This window comes from Clupea harengus, chromosome 13 (genome assembly GCF_900700415.2).
Source record: "Clupea harengus chromosome 13, Ch_v2.0.2, whole genome shotgun sequence".
Lineage (NCBI taxonomy): Eukaryota > Metazoa > Chordata > Actinopteri > Clupeiformes > Clupeidae > Clupea > Clupea harengus.
The window spans coordinates 4,552,468-4,579,050 of record NC_045164.1 but is presented as its reverse complement, the minus strand read 5'-3'; the positions used below and the strand labels follow the sequence as shown (position 1 = coordinate 4,579,050).

Genomic DNA, 26,583 nt, shown 5'->3' with positions numbered 1-26,583 from the left:
TTGGGCACACATCAGGCAGATTGATCTGTATTGGGTAAGACCTCAAATGACCATCCCTTCCTTCATTCCAAGGGCAGACTTATTGGGTCGTGGGGGGGCGTAGCCAAGACAGTATTCTAAAGAATAGAGGGAAGAAAACAAACTACAGAGTGTGCTTATGTGTTCCAGTATGTGGGAGCTTCAGCTGACAGAATGCACATAACATAGTCCTCTGGACTTTTGGAAGCTTTCTAGAATGCACTGGAACAGAAGGTTCGACTAAACTTGGGCAGAAATATCCCCGCCCTCTGCGTGACGTGAATTCAAACACGTGGTTAGCCTTATTTGTTGCAGGAAGTACGATGAAAATGGCGGCTACAGATGCACTGCTAACGGAATCGGTCCTTGGCTGGTCCATTTTTGCAATTGTACTTCTGGTAAGATACGATTTGAACCCTGCACCCACTACCTTAGATAATGCCCTAATGAAATGAAAAGATAAAACGGTATACAACGGTTCAAAAGGCTTAACATACAGAGTAGCTAGCTTGCTAGCTATAGAAGCTAGCTTATGGATTTGAAGTTTATAGTCCACATTAAGCTAACATCAGATAGCTTTTAGTACGTAAACATTTGAGGCATTGTATTCATGAATTGGCAATGTTCCTATGTTTTTGTTCCTTGTTCGCTGTACAATGCAATGTCTTCCTTATGAATAACGCCTGTCATATCAGCTTGTTTGAGTTCGTGTACGTCACCATCGACCTGCAATCAAAACAAAACAACATCAGCGTTGAGAGTTGTCAGATAGACATTTAATGTAGCCAACTCTGGTGTGTTTGAAACTGAGTTGAAGGGCTGAGTTGTCACATAGTCATGTAATTAGTGTAACATGACATGTGACGTTAGCGGTAAAACCTGACAGTGAGTGAGGTCAGAGCCCGTCTATTAGAGATTCTGTGGTTAGTTATCAAATAAGCTAACGAATTCAAGAAGCTGTGGGAGCAGTGAAGGACTGAGCATTAAAATGAAATAGCAGAGGGCAATGGAAAGACTCAGGCTATCAATAACATTAGTAAACACTTATTAAACGCATAATCAATGACTCTTATTGCTAAAGGTTCGTCAACACTTTAAAACACTAAAGTGCACAGAGACCGGTCTGCTTGCATTCCCACCATGAAATCTCCCCAATGCTTTCTCTGGGTTCATTAAAACACAGCAGCAGACTGCTTAAGGCTGTTTGTTATCACAGTTTAATGTTCCCAGTATTTTATTTACACTTAACAAGATGAGAAGTTGCACCTCACAAAACCTTCTCCTGTTAATTCATGCAATTCGCTCAGCGGGAACTGGTTTACATTCTGAGCGTGGAGCCACTATCTGACAGGATGCTCCGCCAGCGGCTTAAGAAAGCAGGCCTCTAATTGATCCTGTCTGAAAACGGCATCCCTTGATCACAGGGGATTGGGTTTAGCAGTGTCCTCACAGCGGTGTGCGCTCGCATGGAATATGACCTTGCTGGTTTGAATCAGTCCAAGGCCTGTTGTTCTGTGTAAGTCTGTCTCTGTGTTAAGAAGTCTACGGCGATGTCAAAAAAGACGTCATCAGACCGTGGTTTATAGTCTCCTCTTGCTCTTACAGAATGAACAGTGAAAGGATTGGTGACTGTCGATTGCATAATACCTTGGAGGAATTAACGTAATCTTCCTCTCCTAGATAAGGAAAGCCTTCTGTAATAGTGCTGATATTTTCTTAATTTCCTAACTGTGTCCAATATGGGGTACATCTCTATAAATTACATCTCTGATTTTTACTAAAAAATGTGACTAGTGACACTTTACTTTTTATGCACTTCACACAGTACAATGTTGCCCTCTCAATTCCCAGTGGACTTGAATATCTTTTTAAAAAGTTTCAAGCAGGCTACTTTCACTCAGTGATAGTCCACAGGGACCAGATTCTCAACACCAACATTCTCACCAGGGATTTAAGAGAACAGATAACCTGTCTACAAGTCAGTGTCATTGACTGCCCTAGATACCTTACATAGCACATAGCTATATTGCTATGAAACAGCAGTAGCACAATGCAACTGATAATGACTATAGAGCTCTTTCCCCTTGTTCTTTTATTTCCTTTTAGTTTTGCATCAATGCATTTTTGTAGGCTTATATAGCCTGACTCATCATCGCATCAATTTCACTTCCCTCTTTCTGCACCAGATGATTCCACAGCATTTGCATGCTTGTTCACCACAGTGCAGCTTGTACAGATCAACAAAATACATAGCCCAGGCCTAAATAACAACAGCTCTGTGACGTTTGGTTTCCTTAGTTCAGAGTTTACAAGGTAGGAATTAATGAAATTCAGCCCAGCATGTCATCTGCAGGTTAATTAAATGTCATAGTGCCAGAGGAGTCAAATCTCCCTTATCCATTTCCCAGCAGTTGTTTACCTTTTGGGCATTTAGTTGGGTAGTTAGCAGACATGCAGTGAGAGGATTATGGCCTCATTAAAATGTAACACCTGATCGAAATGGGAATGAAACAGACATTGTAGACAACGTGTGTTTCTCACTTGCCACACAAACACCATCAGCAGAGATGGCACTGATAAAAGCTATATAGGTTGCTAACTGATATAATTGGCAACGATTTATTTAGAGATGTGCTGTAGTCCAGCTTTTCTGACGTTTTGAGGGGTTTCCATTCCAGAGCACAAAACTACATAGTGTATGGTCTACGCGGCTAGTGGGACAGACAGGTGTGTTTATTTCTACTTCACATGACCATATACCATCAAAAAGTGCTTATAAAAGTATACTTTAAGAAACTATAATACGGCTCCTCAGAATATTTCGATAGTGCGCTGTGCGTTGGGGTCCTGTTCATCCTGTCGAGATTTATTTTTCAACAATGACCATTGGTACTATGCAGTATCCCTTACATAAAAACCTGCATAATTTGGCTTTAAGTAGAGGTTTATTTCCCCTCAGTTTTAGTTTTAAACTATCTTCCCAATTAAATGTATTCTTGGTCTTTGCGGCTTGGCTTATTAAAAGCGGTTATGATTGGGTAAATAGATTACAGCATATGCCAAGATTACTCGCACTCTTAAACAAGGCATAAAGCCAAGAGAGTCTCCAGATTGAAAACAAGGTGTCCAATGATCCTTTGCTTGGCTGCAGCAAAGAAAGGTATCTTGAGGTAAGGAAGAAGAGTAAAAATCTCCTAGTCCTGACATAAAGTCCTGACATAAAAAGAACAACATCTGTTGCAGTGAAATGGATAAATATTTATTATTTAATTGTTGAATTGTGTGTTGCCTTGCTTGCATGCACTGAATACTTGCTGAAACAGCGTTTGTTTTGTTTCCCCCCTAGGTCATCTTGGTCTTCTGTTGGGTCTACATCCGGAAGTATCAGAGTCGCCGCGAGAGTGAGGTGGTCTCAACCATTACTGCAATATGTTCCCTGGCTGTTGCTCTGATAACGTCTGCCCTCCTCCCTGTGGATATCTTCTTGGTGTCCTTCATGAAATTCCCAAACGGCACCTACAAGGTATTAGTTCAGTCCATTTGCTTAGATAGTCCTGATAGCCTATAGGCCTTGGAATCAGATCTATTCGGGGCTCGGCCGGCCTATCAGTCATTTTCTTGATAGTACGCTGCACTAATCTTATTATGGACAGATCTAAATCTAGAGGCTTAAAATCTAATTAGTTCAGTAATGAATTGAAGCTTGAGTGAGTATTACATATGACTGACCAGTGTCAGGATTTCTTAAAAGTGGTTTGATAACAGACCATAGATTACTATGGAAATGTCTGTGAAATAGTCAAATGTTGTATAATTTAGTTCACGCACACAGTTGCACATTTCAAATGCATACCACAGACCTCACGCAAATCTGGGAGATCGAGTTGAGATAATTGGATCAGTGGCACATTTTGCAATGAGCTGCAAAATATGAAGGCAAACGTGTCGGATCAATACTGAAGTGAGTGCGAAATGAATGTTAGTTCGGCTCACATGTTCCCCAGTGGTTGATTTTTAATTTGAAGGACAACCTGTCATTACAACTTAGGAAGATGAATGCAAGTGGAGATACACAAGTAGGAGCGTTCTACAGTTCTTGCATACGGTTTCTATCCAACCTGATTCGGCTGGCCTGTCTGCTCCGTGCTGTTGCAGAGCGCCTGCTCAGTGTGCAGAGGAGCAAGGGAGAAGAAAGCCCACAACACACTACACACGCTAGCGTTTACCTCCAGTAGCTCTACCCTAAAGAGATTATGGTAATGCCAGGCAGGTCACAGAGATGACTGATGATGCCTGCTAATAATTCCAAACTTGGACAGATTGCTTGAGGGTTGAGGGTAGGGTGGTGGGCTTGGGGGAGGGGGTTCAGGGTGTGGTGCAGACCAAAGTGCTTAAATCTATCCATGCTATTTTATAAAAGCCTGTATTTTCATTTTTTTTTTTTTGAGGAGTCGGTCCAAACGAGATTGAAATGGCTTTTATACAGGCCCAATACCATAAGTACACGGGAGAGGCTGTCTACTCCAGTTTTTGTTTCTGCGTGGGCTTGGACTGTTTGTGCAATCCTCTAGCATAAATCTCCCATGCATTTGCATTGTTTACCCCGCCTCAGACCATTTACATTAGAGCCCACTGTAAGTTTCCAACTGCAGAGATTTCCCCCTAATAATGAATTATAGCTGTGTCCTATGACAGAGCACTTACTCTATAATATAGACATGACACTTGGATGTCTGCTTGTTGTAGTATATTGCTGTTGTCATATACATTTGAAGTATGTTCAGCATCTTGTTTTATGGCTACAGAATTGTTTTTCTAAAGGCTTCCCAATTTGATTAGCAGAGGATATCAGTTGTGTTGCGTAGCATTTCAATGTGATGCAGGGGTTTGATCTTGAACTACTGGGGCCACGCAGTGGATTCAGGGCTTGGATAGAGTACACCAGCCCACTAGCAGCAGAAAAGAGTGATTTACTTCAGTGCCGTCGACAGCAATTCTCTCTGGCATTTGGATCAGCTTTGAAAACCTGTGAGTCATCATGGTGTCAGGTCACGTTTTTGATGGTGTCTCTGGTCACAAAGGAAAGGATTGAGAAGAAGAAAGTCTGACGAAAGAAACATCACGCCCTAATAGCATTGCAGTGACCCACTGTATGCAATTAGCCATAGACATTTATTTTCTTTAACATGCACATTTTTGATGTTTTGTCCAATGCCGGATGCCTTGCACCCTTTGAATTCGTCCTTTAGGAGTACACAGCAGCACATAGCAAAGTATTTTAAGTGCATTCATGTAATGATGTCATTATGTGGAAAGACTTAATGTGAAATCATGATTTTCAAAGCCTTTCGACATTATGTGTTTTGCGTTGATACACATAGAATTTATCGAACTTCCTATTGGGGCTCTTCCTCCTTCCCTTGTGTAAGCCTTGTGTTTATCCCTGATGGGAGTGAAATGTCCAGCCTGTGCTGTGCATACTTCAGTAACTGTGTGATGGCATGGTGTGTGGCGTCAGCTAATTGGGTTAGCCGAGCATCTGAATCATTACACAATCTGAGTGAACCTCAAGGTGAGGTGCTATCCTCGCTGACCCTAATTGGCAGACTGCTGTTCGCTTCTCAGAGAGCGCACTGAATCTCCCCGCTTAAAGTAACAGAGCGGCACCTCAGCAGGGCTTTCAGAGCAGAGGTGCTTGTGAAAGTCCCAATGGTGTTAGGTGTCTGAAAGCTAGGCAGCATCTCATTTGTACGCATCTGCAAATAAAGTTTCTTTTTTAAAAGACTGTGCACCCCTTTTTTTTCTCTCTGTACAGGACTGGGCTGCAAACAATGAAACAAGAGGTCAAATTGAAGACACAGTCCTGTATGGATATTACAGTAAGTAGGCTATGTTGCATAAGATGCTTTTGCATTTCCACATCTTCAGTTTCTAGTTTCTGGTCAGGAGAGCCCGAACCTCTCACCTCTCACCTCTCAATCTTTTTTTTTACTTGATATTACATAATATTCAGAATAATATGAATATTCATGAAAAGTAATTAGCTTGTTTTCCTTTCTTTTTCAAAATTCAATCCACCTATGGTCTCAGATGTGTCAGTCCTGATCTCTTTGTCATAGTCACATTTGTCTTTGCAGTGACCTGTCGGTAGCTATAGATACCAGCAGTGATTAGCTGTAGTTTGCTGTAAAGTTAATGGAGGATTTTATTAGTGAGAGACCTTCTTGGATTTCTGGAGTTAAGTGACTGCGCTCCTCAGGGTCACGGGGGTCGTCCTGTCAGAGGGGATACAACAGTTAAGCTATCAGTTAATGCATGGCGCTCACAGAAGCGTAAATACACACACACACACACACACACACACACACACACACACACACACACACACACACTCAATCACACCCTGCTCACACTTACACTTATTAGACTCACCCTCACCCTCACTCTCACCCTCTCACAACCACACACACACAGTTGCTCACACACTTACTCACGCACATACAGTTGCACACACACTCACATAAGCTCAAACAAATAACCTCTGTGTCTGAGTGCTTTATATGAATTGATATAATATGCCTGTATGTGTGACATTCACTTACTTACATGTGAAATTACATAAAAATCACATCAACATTACGACAATAAAGAGGATTTATTGGGATATTTTGGGACCACCAAATCTCTCTCAGTGGTACTGAAGAGACAGATCTAAACCTATTGGGGGTTGTGGAGTGTTGCTGTGCATACCCTCAAAATCACCAGCAAAGGCATCAGGCAGGTTGGCTAATGGGCATTATTAAAATAAATGTCAAGCCCACACTTGTGATCTATTAGGTGTATTATTGTTGAAGATTGTTTCATTGCCGCCACGAAGCCCCCTTCATTTACGCTCCCTCGGCTTCCCCCGTAGGTGCGCTGGGGCATTTTTTCCCGTCCGCTTTTTCTTCTTCCGCCTCCTCTTTTTCTTCTTTTTTTCTTCTTAATTTTGGTAAATTGAGTCACGTCACAGACGCTTGATCATCAGCCATTAGAGTTCTGCAGCAGATGCCGGCCCAACAGCCTGTCAGAGCCTGTGTGCGGGGACGTCTGTTTAGGAATGCCAAGCTCATGGGAGACAATCTGTCTCCCGGCTAAAAACCCAGCCAGTCCAAGGCGCTTCATTCTGTCGGGGAAATGGCATGATGGTATTAGCTGTGACAGTGCAGGTAGGGTCTATGCAATCCTACCATCGAGCTGCTGCTGTCGCTTTGTCCTTCAGACGAGCAAATATGATTTTGCGGCCACAATTGATTTTTTGGGGTTTCTGTCAAATAAGTCCTGAGGAAAGTGCCCTTAAAGCAAACTTTATCTGAGGGATACTTTTAAAGGCACATCCACTGCAGCCTGGACTCTTGGTATTTATTTGTATTAATGCACAGCCATTCCACAGCACCCGATCCATTTATCGGAACTGCTCCAATCTCAGTTTATTATCCTTTTATTTCCCATGTAACTGGAAGTAATTTGCTGTCTTGACTTACTGAGAATTAAATTTAAAGACATCGTCATGGAGCATTCTGTTTTCCTGCTTTCATAATCCACATGACAGGATGGTGTGACTAGCTCTAACTCTGTGAAGAGCTAAATTGACCAAATGATTGATATTACGGGGCTTGTGGTGAGAGGGGGTTGTTGGATGTGTGTAGTTGGTGTCTACTTAGAAAGTGAATGTGTAATTACTGATGTGCCAAATAATATCATACTGTACGCTCCAAACTTTACATACTCACATGGTATCCCTACTGTGTCTGACAACAATACCCTCAGAATTCAGTTAAATAACCCTTGTGCTGGTAAATGACGCACGCAAGTCACGCATAGCAAGCTGCATCAAGACGGCGTCTTTGAATCACAAACTTGCCATTTGTCCTTGAGGATAGTCTGCGCAAGATGACTGGTGGGATATTTTCTCATACCTCAAGCTGAGCTTAGGGATCCTGGTTATTCAATTTGCAGAAGTACACCGTCAGTTGGCCATGTGCAGTGTTTGGATACCATGAGCAGATACATTGCCAGTCTTTCCATCCTATCTGTCTCTTTCTGTCTGAGAGTTTCGTGGGATTTTCTGGCCCTTCCTCTAGTTCAGGGCTGTGAGGTCGACCCTGGGCCTCCTATTGTTTATATTGTCCTATTATTTTTCCACAAATCTTGTATACATTACCACCATGGCTTAGTTACAACATGGATAATGTCTGTTATTTACACCTGACATGTACACAAACGTCAAATGTGGTATGCATGCAAAATCACTGTGATCTCATTTATCACAGATTTAATTTCATTCTATGGGGAAAACTGGTCACACTTCGGTCCAAATCGGTTCAATGTGCTCTCGGCACAGGAAAACAAAAACCGAGCTCAGTACTGTCTTCTGATTTAACGAACGGCCATTCTCCCCGACATTAATTGTGTAGGAGTATCATAAAGATAACATGAAGACATTTGTTAATAATCAGTCCTGCGTGCTCACCCAACTGTTATTTGGCAAGGTTCTTGCTGAATTCCTAGAGAGGCCTTGTCAGAACACCAGACAAAAACACACTTTTCTTTTTGTTAGTGTTTCTACTGATGTTCTATTAGTTTCTCACTGGGAGTGGCGACCAGCGTGTCTCTGAGTTGTGACCCGAAGGGAGAGGGAACTGGAGATGTAGCCACTGTCATGGCTGTGATGGTCAACCAAGCAAGAGATGTTGCTCTTAACACATGGATATGAGCTGAACCAGAGGCTCCATGGCCGACTGACAGAGACCTACAGAACACACAGGTGTCCAAACATACAGGGACTAAAACAGTGTCTGTGTGTGTCTGTGTGTGTCTGAACAATCCTACCATCCTACCAATAATTTGTGTGGGTGTGTGTCTCTGTGTGTCTTTGTCTGTGTCTGTCTGTGTGCGTGTGTGTGTCTGTGCACGCCATGCGTTGTGGTGAGGGGAGCGAGGGGGAAAAGCATCACTGGAGAGAAGATAAAAAGAAAAGTCTGCTTTGTATGCCGCATGGGCTCTCTAAGGGGCTTAGGGGTAGCCGAGGGAGAGGAAGCATCAGTGTTCAAATGGATGGAGAGTGTGAAGACCTTGAGCAGTGGCACCCACCCCCCATACACACACACACACACACACACACACACACACACACACACACACACACACACACACACACACACCATCCCATCTTAAGGAGGTGGATGAAGGAGTCGGAGGGCGGATGATGGCACAGAGGGGTTGACATTTTCTCGCCTGTGGCATGCAGGCTTGTGATCATGGCTCAGGGACCGGGAGCGCGGGCCTGAGCCGCTCGTTGCCTTTTAAATGGTGAAATAGCCACCGGCCGTCTGAACTGGGAGGTAAAAGGCTCGTGTAGAAGCAGAAAATGCACGTGTGTGAGCCGGCTGGATCTGTGTGAGGGACCGATTTGTATCGCCTGTGCTGTATCTGTTTTTTTTTTCTTTTCTTTTCTTCTTTTTTTTTACCCCAACACAGTGATGCGAGCTTTGATTTTTTTTTTCTTTCTTTGTTTGCTTTAGTGTTCTTGATGACAAATGTCTGTCATCCTTTTATTTGCTGTCTTCCTCTCTTGTCTCATCCCACTTCTGTCAGTATGGTGGAATATGAGCAGCTGTCTTTGTCAAATAAATATTAACACGCCAGCAGTGCAGGAGAGACTCTGGAGAAACGAGAGGAAGCGGGAAGGCATGATGGCTTTCTCACTGAGCCGTGTAACGTCAACATCAAAACGATCCAGTCGAGAGTCTCTTTATTACTGAAAGTCACATTGCGCCAGGTTGATGTTTTGGATTGCCTCTCAGCCTAATCAATCCATTAAAACATAAGGTGCCACAGGGCTACAGTGTTCGTCAGCCACTGACTGCCACAGGAATGGATGCATTTAGCGGCTCTAACCATGCTGTCATTGAGATAGCAGGAAGCTCATGAGTGATTCAGGCCTGTGTGACAGGGTGGCTCTATCCCCTTTCTCTTCGCCCTTTTCCTCTCCTACCCATCAAATGTTTGTGAGCATTTCTGTCATTGTGCTTTTGCCAGGACTGTCCTTAGGCTCACACGCAGTTCACGTTTGAGTCGTTGATTAGCTGCTGCTGTTGTTGTTTTTGTTTTAGTTCCCTGTGCCACTTGTGCAATGCAGTTCTTATTCCCTCACCAGTAGGTGGAGATCAAGCTCCATCTTGTTTTAGAGATTGCTGATGCATCTTAGTCAGAGAACACAAGGAGTCTTGGAGCCAACATAAAGAAATGTTCATTCAAAAGCAGCAATTGACAAGCCGTTCCCATCTTTCTCTTTAGAAATATAATAATTTCAATGCTGACATAGAGATTGTCTATTTTGTGTTGCGTAATTTCCCTGTGTGGTGAATTGATCTGTATTCTGTGGCAATCACTCTTATCAAGCAAGATTGTGGCACACATTTAATGAAGAAGCAGTTATTGACATACGTTTTCACACACAGCAATTATTTCATTGTCCAACATTCCCTTTTGTCTTACCAACCCACTACCAAGAACGTGATGTTCATAATTTGTCTAATTTATTGACGGGATCATTAGTCAATGACCCAGTAATTTATGCAGAATATGTGACACATACTGCAGTCACAAGTAGTCGAATATAGTCAAGGCCAGTCTGTGCTTCTGCTGCTTTTCCACTCAAAATATAATATCCTTTATGCAAATAACCTGTGCTGGCCTAGCTGCCTTGGCTTCTCTGAAATGTGGAAGCAGATTGTGTCTTTCACATTGTGTTGGTAGCTGCTCTTCTAAAGACTTGCCACAGAGCCACTTCAGTCTCTGTATGAGCTCTTATGAAGAGGTAATGTGCAGCACATAATGTTCAGCCAACTTCAGCTCGTTTGCCCATCTCTCGCCTTCTAGAAGCGACCGTGCAAACGATTTGTAGCAGGATGGCAGTGTCTGCAGATTTGGCAATTTTTTACAAATGGGCAAACTGAAGGAGGTGAGCACTTTTTTCCCATTTTCCCTCCCATTGCCAGTTGCCTTATTTACAGGGGGGTTGATGGATGTCCAAAATAGCTTAGCCCTGATCTCAGATGAACTGTAATCTTTTGAAAGCCTCTCTCAATGTGAGGCATCCTTCCATTTCTACATCTGCTCACTCGGCTCTGTACTTCAAAGCAGTGGTGCTTATGCCCCCGGAGCAACAGGGCAAAATACCCCTGAGCCTTCTAAATAAATCATTGGATTTCGTTATGCCCCCCCCCCACCCCCACCACCACCACCCCTGCCCCCCTCCAGTTTTTTTGGGTTGGCTGGTGCAGAGGGAGGTGGGCAGGAGGGGAAAGGGTGGAAGGTTGCAATCCTCATGATAACTATGAGCATAAATGTGTTCTAACCCTGCACTGTGCATGTGTTGAGTGATTACAAATGGAAAGTGCTGGTCCCGATAGGGGCTGCATGGCTGGAGACTTGTGACAGATTGCACGTCTATTGGAACAGGCAGCTGTGTTGGTGCGAGGTCTTTGAACTCCCCAAGATAAGTGCTCAGGTCTTATACCGGGAACAATGCGTATGACTCTCCTCTCTTGCGTCCTTGGATTATTCCCAACCCAATCCCTGAGAAATCCATCCTTGAGGTAGAGATTTTCAATGATCAGGAATCGCTGTATTTTAAAACCAGAGAGATTGTGGGTAAATCCCCATCGTCTTGTGTTCAGAACATCCCCAGAGATTAACCTTGTAGGTTAAGTTATTAAAGAGAAAATATATATTTGTTCAGCTGGCCTTATTCCAAGCCCCCCTTCGGAGTGTCCATTTAATGTAGTGGTCCTTTCAAGTGGATGGTATGGCCTTGAAGTTTGTCCGCGAGTTGGAAGGTGAAATGAGGAGAGATCCTGAATGAAACTGAATGAAAAGTCCCTGGATGTCAGCTTTCCATGTTGTCGGCCCTCAGGCTCTCACAGACCAGATTGTCTTTATTTAGCATTCTAGTCTGCTAGTGGAAATGCTTTTCAAGATTCCCAGATCAACCCCAGACATCTGACTACAATGAACTTATTTAGTAGGGGAAGGAATTGCCACAGAGGTGACAATACGCTACTATTAGAATATTTGGGCCACGACACGATATTGTTGCTTTTCTTTACATTTTACGATACAGCTAGTATTACGATTTAATTCTGTGATTCTACGTATACGTGGTGCAGTACATTTTTTCTCGACTCTGACTTCCTTTCCCATTTTCGCTGTGATGCAAAAGAAGAATGGCTTCAGAAGTAATGTTAACAGAGTAGACGTATGTACCAAAAACATTAAGATAAAAATATTAAATTAATATATATCTGAATACTTGGTGCCGCTGTGTCGCGATACTATACTAGATGTTTTTTTTTTCTTCCACCTGTATTGTTTAGTATTCTTGTTAGACAATAACAGGGGTTTTGAACTATAGCTAAACATATGCAATGCTTGTTGTGTAGGTTTTGATGTGCTCTGCAACCTGAGTTTGGAATTCAACCTTTGTTCCCTTCCAGCTTGTTCTGTCTCAGCTCACTGGTGAGAAGGGGTAGCAGCTAGATACCGGTACGCTAGGAATTATGTACCAGAGGAAGGTTTGGGGGAGGCTATTGTGCTAGCTAACAATAGGAGTGGAAAAACATTGAATATGACAACCTATATATGTAACAGAAAAATAATGGAAGAAGAACTTCAAACTTCATGTGCTACTCTTTTCATGAGGCTTCGAGGCCTCTGGGTGAAACTTGCTGCAAAGATTACAAACATTTCCATTGTGCTGTTTTGTATTTTGTGGCTCTCTAAACATTCCTATGACTAACTCAGACTTTTCAAATATCAGGAAAGTGTACTTTGGGTCATGAATGAACTTGGGGAAAAAAAAACATATGGTTGAACTATGGCAACTATGGTTGAAACAGCCTACTGGGGCTGAGGGCTCATTTTACAATGCTGCTCTTAACCATGCTACACACCCTTCTGTGGTCTCTCTACATTCATTCACAATTCAGCTCTTGTAGTATTACATAGGCACTCCAAGAAAGCTGATCATGTCTGCCAACCTGCAAAGATGGACCAATAGCCTCACAGACTCCTCATGTGTCATTGGTGGGATGAAGGTTTTCCCTTTTTTCAGTTCCCCACTGGGTTGGAGACCGTTTGGTATGTGATTTTGTCATTTCATATTTGAGATGTTCCTCAGTCTTTTTTATTATATTTTGACATATGCAACATTAGATCATTATTGTCTATGGATTGTGCCACCATTTTGGGTTGCCTTGCTGTTCTCCCAAAGTGAGTGCTCACCCATTCGCAATGCCATGAAAACAAAGATACTCAACAAGTGTCTAATGACCAAGATAATGGCCCCTGTCTGCTCGCCCTGATGGGACATGCCTTGCCTACACATGAGGATTAACCAGTCCCACTCGCACACCCTTGCAATCAGACCATCATCACTTCAGGCCCATCATAACAACAATTGCAGCCTTGGGATTGTTTCCTAGTTAATGTGATATTGACTTTTACTTAAGAGCAGTCATAAGCTCTGAAGATGTGGTCTAGTGGGACTGTGGCTGGTTCCAACTGTGTTTTACCATCAGTATTCTTGTGGCGCTTGTTCGGAGGACGACGGGACCCCAGGGGTCGCACGGCGAGAATCCAATACAACGGCAAATTATCGCCCACCCTGATTTGTAATCCGATGGGCCCTGTACAGGCCAAGAGGGTAATGCTCCAACAGTAGCGGATTCTGTTAATTTACAGCCTTGTGACAATCAATCGCAAGTTTGCCGCGACTACCCATTTTTGCCAGAGGAAAGAGCGTGGAGATAAAGGAATCAGCTATGACATGGGGTGCACTTTAAATGTGTGTTTATTCTACAGCCTCATTCAGGAGATAGGGACTATGAGGGTGTTGTAGCAGTAGTTTTTACTTGTTTGCAGTAGAAGTAGAAAATTGTCCTTAAAGTCTGTTGAGCTTGATTGAAGCTCCAGGTATCTTACTATTGTCCATTAGTCCTCAGTCTTCCCGCAGGTCTTGCAGAATATGGTAGGAACCATGGAGTGGTCTTTTCTTCAAGTCTTTTAGTGTTATATGGTAACACTATGCCCTCTGTGTAGTTCTCCTCTGTAAAACAATGCATTTGATAAATGGCGTGGCTTTGTAAAATAGGACATACATACACAAGCTAGATGTCTGCCTTCGTCTTCAGATGTCTATGGAAGGACATAGCAGTTGGAATCCAGGTGGATTCCGTAAGCAGGGTGGGTCTCCGAAGAAACCATTTCCCATCTTCCTCTGTGTGTCGAGAAGAGACAAGATAACACGGACAGCATGGCTGAGCTGGAAAAAGAAGAAACCCGTAGCTAAGATGGGATTCAGTTGAAAAGACTCTCTTGCCAGCACCAACAAAGTGTTACCCCAGACAGATTAATGTCTCGTCCCAACAGGCCCACCCCTGCCACGTCCTGTGCATCCCCACACTGCTGCCAGTTTACAGGAAATGAAAAGGGGGGGCACGGACGCAGCAGGCTCTGAGATTTCCTCCAGCTCCCGAGTCCTTTGTCACTGCTGCTCTTGCTCTCACTCTCTCTCCCTTCCCTGCCTCCCATGACATTTCATTTTCACATGAATGTAATACATTCTTGCCGCCTGGAAGGACAGGAGTCGTGCTGTCAGTGCCCTTGCGGCAGGCTGCCTCCTTGTTCGGGACATGGGCGGAATGCCCCCCATCATTTCTGACCTTGAGGACACTGTTGGGCAAGGCCGTGTCTGGCCTTTGTGTGTGAGGGGAGACGTGTGTGTGTGTGTGTGTGTGTGTGTGTGTGTGTGTGTGTGTGTGTGTGTGTGTGTGTGTGTGTGTGTGTGTGTGTGTGTGTGTGTGTGTGTGTGTGTGTGTGTGTGTGTCTGTCTGACTCTCGTTTAAGAGTTGGGCCATACGTTTTGAAATTATTTAGGGCAAACCCCATTGTGCACGTCATCCCCTGCAGCGCTCTGACCTCTCCTGGTTTTTTGACAACCTCTTTGCTTATGCGCTTATGGCCTTTGCACACTCACACAGCCCACTGTGCCTCTGTAAGTCTCTGAGCTCTCAGAGTTGCAGGCAGAACCCATTGTTCTGCCAACCCACTGAAGACCATGTGAGAGTGTTTTGGAGCATACAATTGAAAGGTGCATTCATGTGAAAACCATGTAGAATAGGAATTTTAGGCATGTGGGAGGTATATTCTGTGTACACGTCTTTGTATTACAGATGGACAGTAAGTGTACCTGGGACCATTCTTATAAGAGACCTAAATAACTGTACTGTGAATGTGAGAGATGCTATGAGTCATCATGACAATGTCACACCAAAAGCATATCTGTAGTTTTAAATGTGTCTAAAGAGCATATTCGTCATATCTTATATTCTTTAGTCCTAGCACTGTGACTGCATTTTGTTTGTTTGATACTTTGAAGTAAGAGTCATACTTGGCAATGTTCTGGAAAAATCTCTGTTTTCAGCTGATGCTCAGACAGTCCTCTGTGGCTCTCCCTGGCCTAACTTGTCTCGCCTCAACTGGGGGGAGAGAACCGGGCATACGTAAAAGGGGCGCGATCTCGGTGGATGGCTGAGGTTGGCTGTTGAATTATTTAGCTCATTCTTGCCTCCGTCAGGGGGATTAATATGCTAAACTTCTCTTCCTGGTCAGGTGCTTTTCCCTGGCATTGGATCTGGTTAGAGAGTAATGGATGATCTGCGCTAATGCAGGGGCCGCCTGGTCCCTCAATGTGTTAATATTCATGGTGTTATGATTAATATTACCCATCGGTTTGCGCTATGAACATATGTTCCAGGAGGAGCAGCACTGTGTGGGCCTCTGCGTCGTTTGTTATCCTTCAAGACCCGGCTCCCTCTAGCCTACATGGAGCTTTAAGTTAAGCGCTCGCAAGCAAACACCTTAGCGAAGCGTTTAGCACAAGTTTATCGCGGCGAGTACTCCTCCACGCTTTCTTTCCCCTGCTGATAAATAAAGCTTCTTTTCATTTCGCGAGGCACGTCTTTCACTCACCTCTGATTTCTGCCCAAGGACAACAGACTGCAATAGTTTTTTGCTCACTTTCTCTTTTTGTAATGCAGCATTCTTTTCTTGCATCAGTTATTTTGTTCTGCCGTGGGCTTTTTCCATGAAGACCTGCGTGGCAAGTGCTAAGGAATGTAAGGATGGATAATGATGACTAATTGTGGATCATCAGTCATTATTTTGAACGCCATGCCACTCCAGCCAATGAATGAGTTTTCTAATAAAGAAGCTCTACCGTTGCAATGAATTAATGAACATAACCAATTGGAACTTGAAGTCTGGCTGAGGAAAAAAAAGGCTTTTTTCTTCTCTCTGCTGTGTCCATTTGTCTCCATCACTTTCTTTTTGAGGAGGGATTAATGAGTTACTAGCGGGGCTCTCTTCTTCATGAGTAGCTTTCCATATTTTAAAAGCTGCGTCGAGACACAAGAACCGTTTCTTGGCTGACATTCTAATTGTGTTCCTTGTTTAGTCCTGCATTCTGAACCGTGCTAATGAATCACGTTATCACCTCGAGGAAGTGCTAAGCCCACGCGCCTCTCTCAGTGTAAACCCCCCCCCCCCCACACTCCAATGTGTTTCCACAGCAGTTATTTTGGGGGTTTACTGGGGCTGTCTGTAGAGACATCCATTAGCTGTAGATAGCGAAGCCCTCCTGCTGTCTTAAAATAGATTCTCTGCACACACACACACACACACACCACTCTAAAGTGTCTATGCCTCACCTTGCCTCCCTGAATCTCTAATGCCACGTGGTGTTAGCATCCTGTCTAATAAACAATGCTTGCACAGGAGCATCCAAACAAACACGGGCCTCTGTAGCTGTCTCTGGAGGATGCTAGAGAGAGAGAGAGAGAGAGAGAGTGTGTGTGTGTGTGTGTGTGTCGGTGTGTGTGTGTCGGTGTGTCGAGGCAGAGGAGGGAGAGTGTATAGCGGGGGTGTGTGGGTCGGTTGGGGGGGGGGGGGGGGTGTATGCGCTCACCGAGTGCACTCTACACACAGAGAGCACTGAAGATGCAACAGTGAGAAGCCAGCAAGAACAAAGGCTTTTTTTCTGGGTCTGCTGCTGTTCAATCTGACATCCACTGGTGGAGGATTTCACCTTGCTCTATTTAGGTTTTTCTCCCCTTCCAAACAATGCATATGGCATTTCATGGCCTGATGCCCTCGTTAGATGAAATGGCACACTAACCAAACACTACGGTCTCACTAGCCAGGTAGTACATCAGCACATCACCAAATGAATGGTAACGTAGCGAGCGTTCAATATCATTTTGGATGGTTTGTTCCCTGCATATTTTCCTGAGTTGCTTACTGTATGTGTTCAAAGAAACGTTGCTTTCACTTCAGAAAGGGACCTTTTCTTTATCACGTCTATGATCTTGGCTTGATTTTAAACGGGACCAAATGGCGCTTGTAGATAAATGTGTTCATGATCGCCTGTGCATTTTCATAGAAGTAAATACCTTTTCATGCTGCTGTTGATTGATGTCACACAGATTATGGGTACACATACTCAGAACAGAGAGATATGAAGTGATAGGGCCGCAAGGGAGCGGCTCCCATTTCAATCAAAAGTGTATTAAAGGAACTCCACTCTCCACTCCCCCAGGGGAGTGGACACACTAATGCGCCTTTCCCTTCTGTATCATTTTGACAGTTGCCGTTAGAAACAATATTGGTCTTTCTCAGTTTCATGATTCTGCTTCGTTCTTCTTTAAGATCTGTCAGCAGGTGACCGCTACGTATATTGCATAGGAAGGCATGCCCGCACTGACTTACTGTATATGACCATAGGGAAATATGCTGCAGTTGATCCTGCATCCAAGGCACAAAACAATGCTGCTCCTTGTGTCTTTTCTCAATGTGTGCTGTGCCTCGTCATATCTGTAACATGTACTATTACCTCCCGGTCGAGGATGTTTGCATGTGACGGGCTATTGTGAGGTGATGATTAACACCTCTCTCTTTCTTTCTTTTTTTTTTTTTTTCTTTCTTTCTTTCACTCTCTCTCTCTCTAGCTCTGTACTCCATCATCCTGTTTTGTGTCTTCCTCTGGATTCCATTCGTCTACTTCTACTATGAGGAGAAGGACGACGACAATATCAACAAGTGTTCGGTAAGGCTTCCGAATGGAGCTCTCGTGTTCTGTGCTGCTTAAATGACATCACACAGGATAAAAATAAACAATGTATCTGGTTCTTTATGAAAAGAGTATTTCATTAAAGTACCCCCCCCCCCCCCCACACACACACACACACAGCTTTCAGCTTTCAGCTTGAGGGATGATGCCTTCACAGAGCCCCACTCCTTGGGTCCACATGTGCCTTCTGAATAAGATAATGAAACATTTTCTCTGGAATAGATCTCGTAATGCAAAGAGTCGGAACGAGATGGCCTGTTTGGTAAGAGATAACATTCAACGAGACGTAGACCCGATTCGATTTAAAGACAGCCATCGCCATTAAATCACTCTGATTATAGAAATCCTAAAACCCCTCAAATTCGCCACACTTTTAAATGGACCCCCTTCCTAAGAATCAGTGATTCAACTGCAGGGAGGTGTTGCTGGCCTAAAAATGAGCATTTTTTTTTCCCCTTTGCAGGATAGCTTGCAGAATTTTCAAATATTTGTCTCCAAGGACACCATCCTGATGTGGTGATAACATGCAGCAGGGCCTTTTTATTTCTCCCTGTGTAGATTTTTGAGCTGACAAAAGCTCTTTCTCTCTCTCTCCTTTTCTTTCTCTCCTCTCTTTCTCTCCCTCTCTCTCTCTCTCTCTCTCTCTCTCTCTCTCTCTCTCTCACTCTCTGTGTGTGTGCTGAGTATCTCCTTTGAAACCGTAGGGCCCAGAGAAGCAGTGGGAGATAGACAATGTCTCTGTCAGTTCTGAACAAATGCTGGTCTTTTCTCCCTTTCTCTCTCTCTCTCTCTTTTCCCCTTCTCTCTCTCTCTCTCTCTCTCTCTTTGGCTCGTTGTTCATGCTCAGGAGCTCTTCTTCTGAATTGGTCTCCCTCTAACTTGCCTCTTTTTCTTTCTCTCTATCTCTGTGTCTCTGCCTCCTATCCTCCTGTCTGTCTCTCTCTTTTCTCTACACCCTCCCTCTTTGCAGAACAACCCCCTCCCCCCATACACACACACACACACACACACACACACACACACACACACACACACACCAACCACCCCTTTGCCCCCAGACGAACTTTGATTTTATTACCGCCTGATTATGTACAGTGTGATTTTCTCTCTTCATTACAGCAAGTGAAAAATGCGCTGAAGTACACAATTGGATTCGTCATCGTCTGCGCGGCGCTGCTGCTAATTGGGTAAGTACGTGGCTCCGAGGGGCCCACACCAGTGCAAGGGGGACACAGAATATGTCATTAAACCCTGCTAATGAGAACCGGCCGCTCGTCTGTTTAAAATCCTTAGCCCCCTCCCGTCCATTGCTATTCCTCTCTAATGCCAGCACAGGCCACGGCAGAGGCCCCAGGCAGCTAAGTGGCCTGGCTCTTTCTTCTCCGGCCCAGAGCTTTGAACGGGTGCAGACTGGATTTAAGAGGCATGATTGAAGTGTCCCAATCAGGGAGGGTCCTGGGGAGAATGGGCAGGACACTGGCGATTGATCTTAGTTCGGTTCTCTCAGCAGCTTTGTGTCGGAAACAGTGGATTCAAGTCGATAGCGCACAGCAGATAGCTAGCATTAGCATAATAAAGAAGTCCAAAACTTGACAGGGAGAGTCACAGCTCAAGTGCAAGGCATGTGTGATGCTTTCATCCATGGGTCCTTGGCAGGCGATAATTTGGTATCGTTGTGCTTTATGAAGGATGAAGCTGTTTTATGAGTTCGTCCCCAGAGTTGCTACTGCTTTATCCACTGTATCTGAAGCTCTTTACGTCCTGGGTGCTGTTGGTTTGGTTCAGGAGAGGCAACTCCAGATTAATACTAGATCTTGCCCTTTTCCCAGTCTTTTCCCCCGTTTTTGGCAACGTCTTTACTTCTGGCCCATCTTTGCAAACGCTTGACAAGAAAATTAGTGATTTGGCAGAGATGTGCACAGACGCCAGAGAGATGAAGACCTTCCAATCAATGCAGCCCCTGCAAATCAGAGTGAATACCACCGCCGCAGTGTCCAAAAGATTTTTCATTTGATGTCGGATCTTTTTTTCCCCTACTTCACCCCTTTTTTTTGACCTGGAAATCCCAACACTTCAGTCTAGGCTGTACCCACAGCCAAGCGCTGATTTTAAATTCCCTAAAGTGACTTGATACCTAAATCCATAGTGATACATGGCCCTGCACCGTGTCCCATTTAACCTCAAGTTTACACTGTTTATGTTCAGCCGCGCCTGCACAGCATAAACATAATGGATATCTTTTCTTTGCACTTCTGACAATAACATGCTTGTAGCTAAGATCATATAATTTAATGTTCTCTCAAGCATTAAACGACGGAGGTGTGCAGCTAAGCGAAAAGAACGGGAGGGTGACAGGAGGCACCCCTGCCAGGAGTTTGACTTAAACAACTCCGGGGGGGGGGAAAGAGCAAGAGAAAAAAAAAACGAGATTGAGCAATGGAGATGCATTGGAGACCGAAGCAATTTGGTGTTCATTTTACCTTTTGAACCATCCCATTGCCCCTCTGGTCTGCTCTGGGGATTGTTGCCGGGCTCTCCTGGCGCGCTGCGACATGATGGCTTTTACCTCCAGCCCTCTCTCCCCTAGTGATGCCTGGTGAGACTGGACCATTGTCCTCCTGTGGCTGTTCATTCTCAGACCCATAGCTCTTTTGTTTTTTTACGTCAGGAGTTCAGTCGAGCCAGCATGTTCCAGAACTTTTACTTTTCCCCTTTTTTAAGTTTTCCCCGTGAAAGGCAGCCTTTGGGATTGGATGCCTCCTTTCAGAGTGCCCTGTAAACCACTCTGCTTATTTGTTTATCGTCTGACTCAAGGCCTCTTACGAGTGGATCACTTGATATCCCGGCTGCAGGCTTTGTTTTCTATTTGTGAGGCCGCATTGTTTTTGGCGGGCTGCTAATTCATTCTCTGGTGCTTCCTTTGCTTTGATTGGCATGTTTACAGATTAGCGCAGGACTTGATTAATGCTCTCATTTCACAACAAGAAAAGAACGGTCAGACCAAACACAGTTTCATTAGCGTGGTTTTTGGAGCTGTGCGGCTGGACACATTGCTTTCATGCTTGAAAGGATCTGCAGCACAGGTCAATTTGGGTTAGCCACATAAATAACCGTGTGAATTAAAACTAAAGATAGCCTGTCCTCATACATTACTCAGAAACAAAAGCAAACAGAAGTTTCCAAGCTGTTATAAATAAACCATTATGCGGTGGAAGAATATTCCCCTTCACTTGAGTTTTCAGCTCTTATGAGTATGAAGGGAGGGACAAAGAGATTTTGTAGATGTGGTAATGTTCTGAAACCCAGGTATGTGCTGGTATGCAGGTTGGAACATTCAGGCTGATGTCTGTATACACATGAGAGGTGACCTGTTGTCAAGTTGTTTACAGTGTATGATGTACACACGCCTCCTCAAAGTTGTTTGGTACAAATGATGCTGTGGGCTGTTGACAACACTGATAACTTGAGAATTCCCCATACCATTTAGATGCACGATTAAAAAGAAAAACAAATGCCTTTGGTCATTTAGCTTTGATTAAAAATGCATATTGCCTTTTTTCTCTGCATTTGATCATCTAATGGGCTTGATTTAACATTGAGAGTATATTTCAAGGCCAAGAAATGTACTTGTATTTCTGTATCAGACATCACTGTTACTAGTTAGTGGTTTTGTATGGTCATTGACAAAAACATGGGCATTTATGTAGACCTGTAAATGGTTAAAAGAGTAGCCTACTTGAAGTACATTTAATTAATTTAATTGAAAACTCATTCAACCGTCTGGATAATATGTCAAGGACTGAAATTGTCTGACATGAGGTTACTGCTTGTACAACAATCAGTCAAGACTACAAATCCATCACCGGGTTTACTTCAGGTTTAGTACTGCTGTTGACGTACATACAAATATGAAGAAATGTTATCACCACCCCATGACCGTCCAGTCAGCTTCTTGGGTGGACTGGAGGGAAAACTTTGCCGTTTGCCATGAATAGTTGTCTGAAAGGTGGAGAAAGCACCTAAATTCAGCGGTCCGACAGACATAAGCTGACCCCCAGACATGACACAACATTTTCATCTCGCGCCATTTGCAGCCACTTCAGTGAAAGTGGGAAATAGGGTAAAACATCCAGGAAAGTCCCACCACTGAGAAAAATAGCCAGACTTCAATTTGCCCAAAACACCTGAAAATGTCACAGTGTGAAAGAATGCCAAGTGAATGAAGCAGACCAAAATTACAGCCTTTTTTCACAAAGCACATTATCTGTATGTATAGAGATAAGAAATTGAAGCCCCACCAAAAATAAAAGTGCAATTGGTGTGTGTGGGGGGAGAGCAATTTAGACTTCCATAAACATACTTTTCACTCCAGACGTCAGCAGACAGCTTGGCTTTATACCAAGGTCAAGGCAAAACACATCGCAACATACCACTGCTCTGAGGCCAGCAATAAGCCCAGGCCGCAATTCCATCAAAAACTTCTGTGAAGACCTGAAGTCAACAGTTGGCCGAGGACAACCTTCAAATATCGGCAGAGGCGGCACCGGGACATTTCCCTTGGCCTGAAGGCTGTTTTGGCTGGCCGTGAACAGTCAACTTGATCTGCTATAATATAGCAGGCATGAATGAGTTGACGGACATCACAGAATCCACGCATCAGGCGCGACTCTCGCTCTCACCGCATAGCAACCGTCTACCTGCTTCTCTACTGATACCATTTTAGACAAGGCACCCAGTGAAATGGATGGTCAGAATAAAAGGAAAGGTGGACAGATGCAGCTAAATGCTGCAAAATTAGCGACATGTTCCAGGTAGCAGGTCAGGCTAAAGCTAAGTAGCTAATAACAGTGTGACACAATAGCCTGTAGGTTTGCAGTTTGCACGTCTTATGTCTTTGTGGAGGAATTGTCATAGCAATGAGTGCAACATAGCGATCATATGGCATTGAAGGCAATATGTTTCAACAAGTAAAGACATAGTAAACCTAGACTATAAAGTTGCCACATAATCTAGGGAAAGAGTACAAACTGTACAGCGACACATGCTACAGTCATGTAATAAATCCCTGAAAGTAAAACAGTAACCTGTGTGACACAGGTAATGATAATCATCTAAACATTTGAGTGAACTCTGAATCTCATTCTCTTTTTATAACGTGCAGGCTAATTGTTTTGCCTTGTGCATTGGTATGTGCTAAGATTGGTGTATTTCTAGTGAGTTTTTGAGAGTGCACTCATTGCCATAATATACCTTGAAAACTCAGTATGGATGAATAGAAAGCTCTGAATATCAGACAGCACGTTTGCAGAAGACAAGTAGGCCAGACTGCCTATTGAAACATGCAGGAAGGTCTTTGATGCCAGTATGAGGCACTTGATCAAAACTATTAATTCAAAGTGTAGAATATTCAGTTAAGGCTGTTGTAAGCACTTTCAGCTCATTTCTGTCAGAATTGGTCGCTGTAGGAGTCCACCTTCTCCTTCTGAAGCACTTCACACTGGCAGTCGACAGACAGGAATTTCTGTCTCATACGATTTTCTGAGTGATTAACATTTTAAATATTTATCTATATCACTACGCAGACCAGAAGTGATCCCATTTTTGTCAGCACATTGATGTTAGTTGTATCAGAATGTTACCTCAGCTAGTTCTCTGTGATTTGCAGCAGCTTGGTCACAGGTATTCTAGCATGACATAATACGATTCAACATGTGGCTCTAACAGACGATGCTTGAGGAAGTGAGACAGGTTGAATAAAGCCTGAAGTGGAGATGGAGCTTTTTAAATGGTTCAACATGAACAGAGTTGCCAGGAAGTGAAATGCCACCTGTTAACGAGGACCATTGTTTTCTCCCTCAGGGCTTTCGTACCGCTGCAGCCTCCGCCCAACACAAATGCCACCCAGTGGGAGAAGATGCAGTACCTGGTGGAAGAGTTTGGCAACCGTAAGTAACTTAGATAAGATGCTCTTCGCTCCATCTAGAGACCCTATCACAGATGGCCCAAAAAGCTATTGAGCTGGTTAAGGTCCCAGTAGTACCCTCCTCTCCTCTCCTCTCCTCGCCTCTCCTTCTCTCCTCTCCTCTCCTCGCCTCTCCTTCTCTCCTCTCCTCTCCTCTCCTCGCCTCTCCTTCTCTCCTCTCCTCTCTGCTCTTCTCCTCTCCAGTCCAGATCAACCGAGTCCAGTCAAGTGTAGTCCAGTCCTAGCGGTGTCTGGAGGTGTTGTGGCTTGATTGAAAAGTGGTGTGCTGTCTGTGGCGCTGACACTCAGGCTTGGCGTGCGCGACATTTAGCCTCGTCACTGTCAGCCCGTCTCATTGAGGCGCTTGTGGATGCTGCCACACTCTGCCGCCGGGAGGTTTGTGTGTGTGTGTGTGTGTGTGTGTGTGTGTGTGTGTGTGTGTGTGTGTGTGTGTGTGTGTGTGTGTGTGGAAAAAAATGCAGCTTTTGAAATGCCACTCAGAAGCCTTTCCTCAGCCATAGACTTATGTATGCCATTCCTGTTTATCGGCAGATTCAGTGAATGTGCGCCCCCCACCCACACAATTTTTATTCATATATTTATTTATTTGGTTGTTTGTGAAACGTGACTCGAATTTAGTCGTGCACACTGCCGTGTAGAGAAGCCCCTTGTTAATGTTTGTTTTATGGGAGAGGCGCTGAATTTTTAAAAACCATATCAGTGCTTGCATGTGTTGGTAATTTTCATCGCTGTGTGTGTGCACAGCTGTGGTTCTGGAGTGTTCCTACGGTATTTCTTCCCTCCCTAGTTCCTGTTCAGACTAATGGGAACTCGAGGCCAGCGCGCCTGTGCTCGTATGGATCCGTCACCCCTGGCGGAACCATGGCGACCTCCAGGCCTGCTGGCATCGAGGGATCACCCAGGAATTGAGCCCATCTGTCACAGCAACCCCACACCTCCACACCCTCACCACTCCCCTCTCCACACCTGACTCTGTGGTGCCTCTGTTGGCATCTTGAGGCATTGTGGGGCCACTAAAGGAGTTCACCACAGGCCATGACTTTTCTTTGTCAAAAAGGAAGGAAAAAATCCCAGCGGTCTTTATTTTCTCTCCTCCTCTCCAGATGGTGGGTTAATTGAGCAAACGGAAGTCAACACCCCCTCCCCCCCCAGCCTCACCCTCTCCACGTCCCTTGCTAAGTTAGCCCCCTATGACCCTTGCGTTTGCAGCAAACTACTCATTTAGGCCGCCCCAGCTGAAACTGGGTGCCCATTAGGGCTTGTGTGTCAGTGCAGCAAAGCCTGGCTCGCCCCGCTGCGGGTGGCTCTGCTGTGGCATCGCTCGCTCGCTCCCTCCCTGACTGACTGACGGAGTGACTGACTGATGGAGTGACAGAGTGACAGGAGGGGTGACGGAGTGGTGGAATGGCAGGAGGAGGTGGGAGGTGGAGGCCACTCGGGCTCCTGTTAGGTGTGCTTCGGCTCATGCCACGCACCCCTCTCAAGGTCGTAAATCAAGGCCAGTGTGACGACAACAATGGTCCTATTTCACTGTGTGCTCCTTGACTGGGTGAGTGTATTTGTTTCTGGGATGAAGTAGGTCTGTATGTGTGTAGCTGTGTGTGATGGGCCACTGTATGCATGATGGCTGACCATGTCGCCTCTATATTTTTTGGACATAGCTGAGCACTCCCTTGTTCGACAGGGGTGGTAATTTTCATAGAGAGAGCTACAAAGAAGGCAGTCCTTCACTTGGTGTCTTTTTCTCTCTTTCTCTCTCTCTCTCTCTCTCTCTCTCTCTCTCTGTCCCTCTCTGTCCCCCTGCTCTCTTCCCTCTTTGCCTCCCCAGCCTGCGAGACAAAGAGCCGGGGAAAAATCCTGCGTAATCCAATGATAGCCTTGAGTAACTCTGTGACAGAGTCACCATCCTCTGGAGGGGAATCTTCTAGCTGTCAGCCCCCTACCCCCCCCACCCCACCCCCAAGGCTGCCCCCTTTCTCCAACTAACCCTTTTTTTTTCTCAATTCATTCTTTTGTCTCCACTGCCCCCCTCTCAGGAGCCCTGTGTTCTAATGAATAGAGTTTCTGCTGAGGTTTTGGAGGGGATAGGGAGTCTAAAAATAACTAGAGATGCATTTCCGCAAGTAAATGCGAAGTGCGATTGCTCAACAGCAGCAGAGGATCAGTAACCCTTGCCCAGCAAATGAGAGATTAGACAGCCCCTAACGCTGATTATTGTAATTATTAAATCTCGAAGACATGAGCATACAGCACACAGTAGGCTCTGTGATTTATAAAACTGTTCAAAATGAGTTGACAGTATTCATTTATTGTGTGCAATAAGCTACATTATATGCCCAGATCAAGATCCAGA

At 44.5% G+C, this 26,583-nt stretch overlaps 1 protein-coding gene across 1 annotated transcript in view; it reads left to right on the top strand.

Annotated features, from left to right (window-relative positions):
- The first annotated feature begins 298 nt into the window (after nt 1–298).
- lmbrd1 (LMBR1 domain containing 1) overlaps nt 299–26,583 on the top strand; it is a 71,731-nt gene continuing 45,446 nt past the window's right edge. Inside the window, exons 1-6 of the mRNA XM_012817107.3 lie at nt 299–416; nt 3,365–3,541; nt 5,834–5,897; nt 18,126–18,223; nt 19,367–19,434; nt 24,107–24,192. Coding sequence (XP_012672561.1) covers nt 342–416; nt 3,365–3,541; nt 5,834–5,897; nt 18,126–18,223; nt 19,367–19,434; nt 24,107–24,192 — 568 coding nt within the window. The 5' untranslated portion in view covers nt 299–341. The remainder of the gene's footprint in view (nt 417–3,364; nt 3,542–5,833; nt 5,898–18,125; nt 18,224–19,366; nt 19,435–24,106; nt 24,193–26,583) is intronic.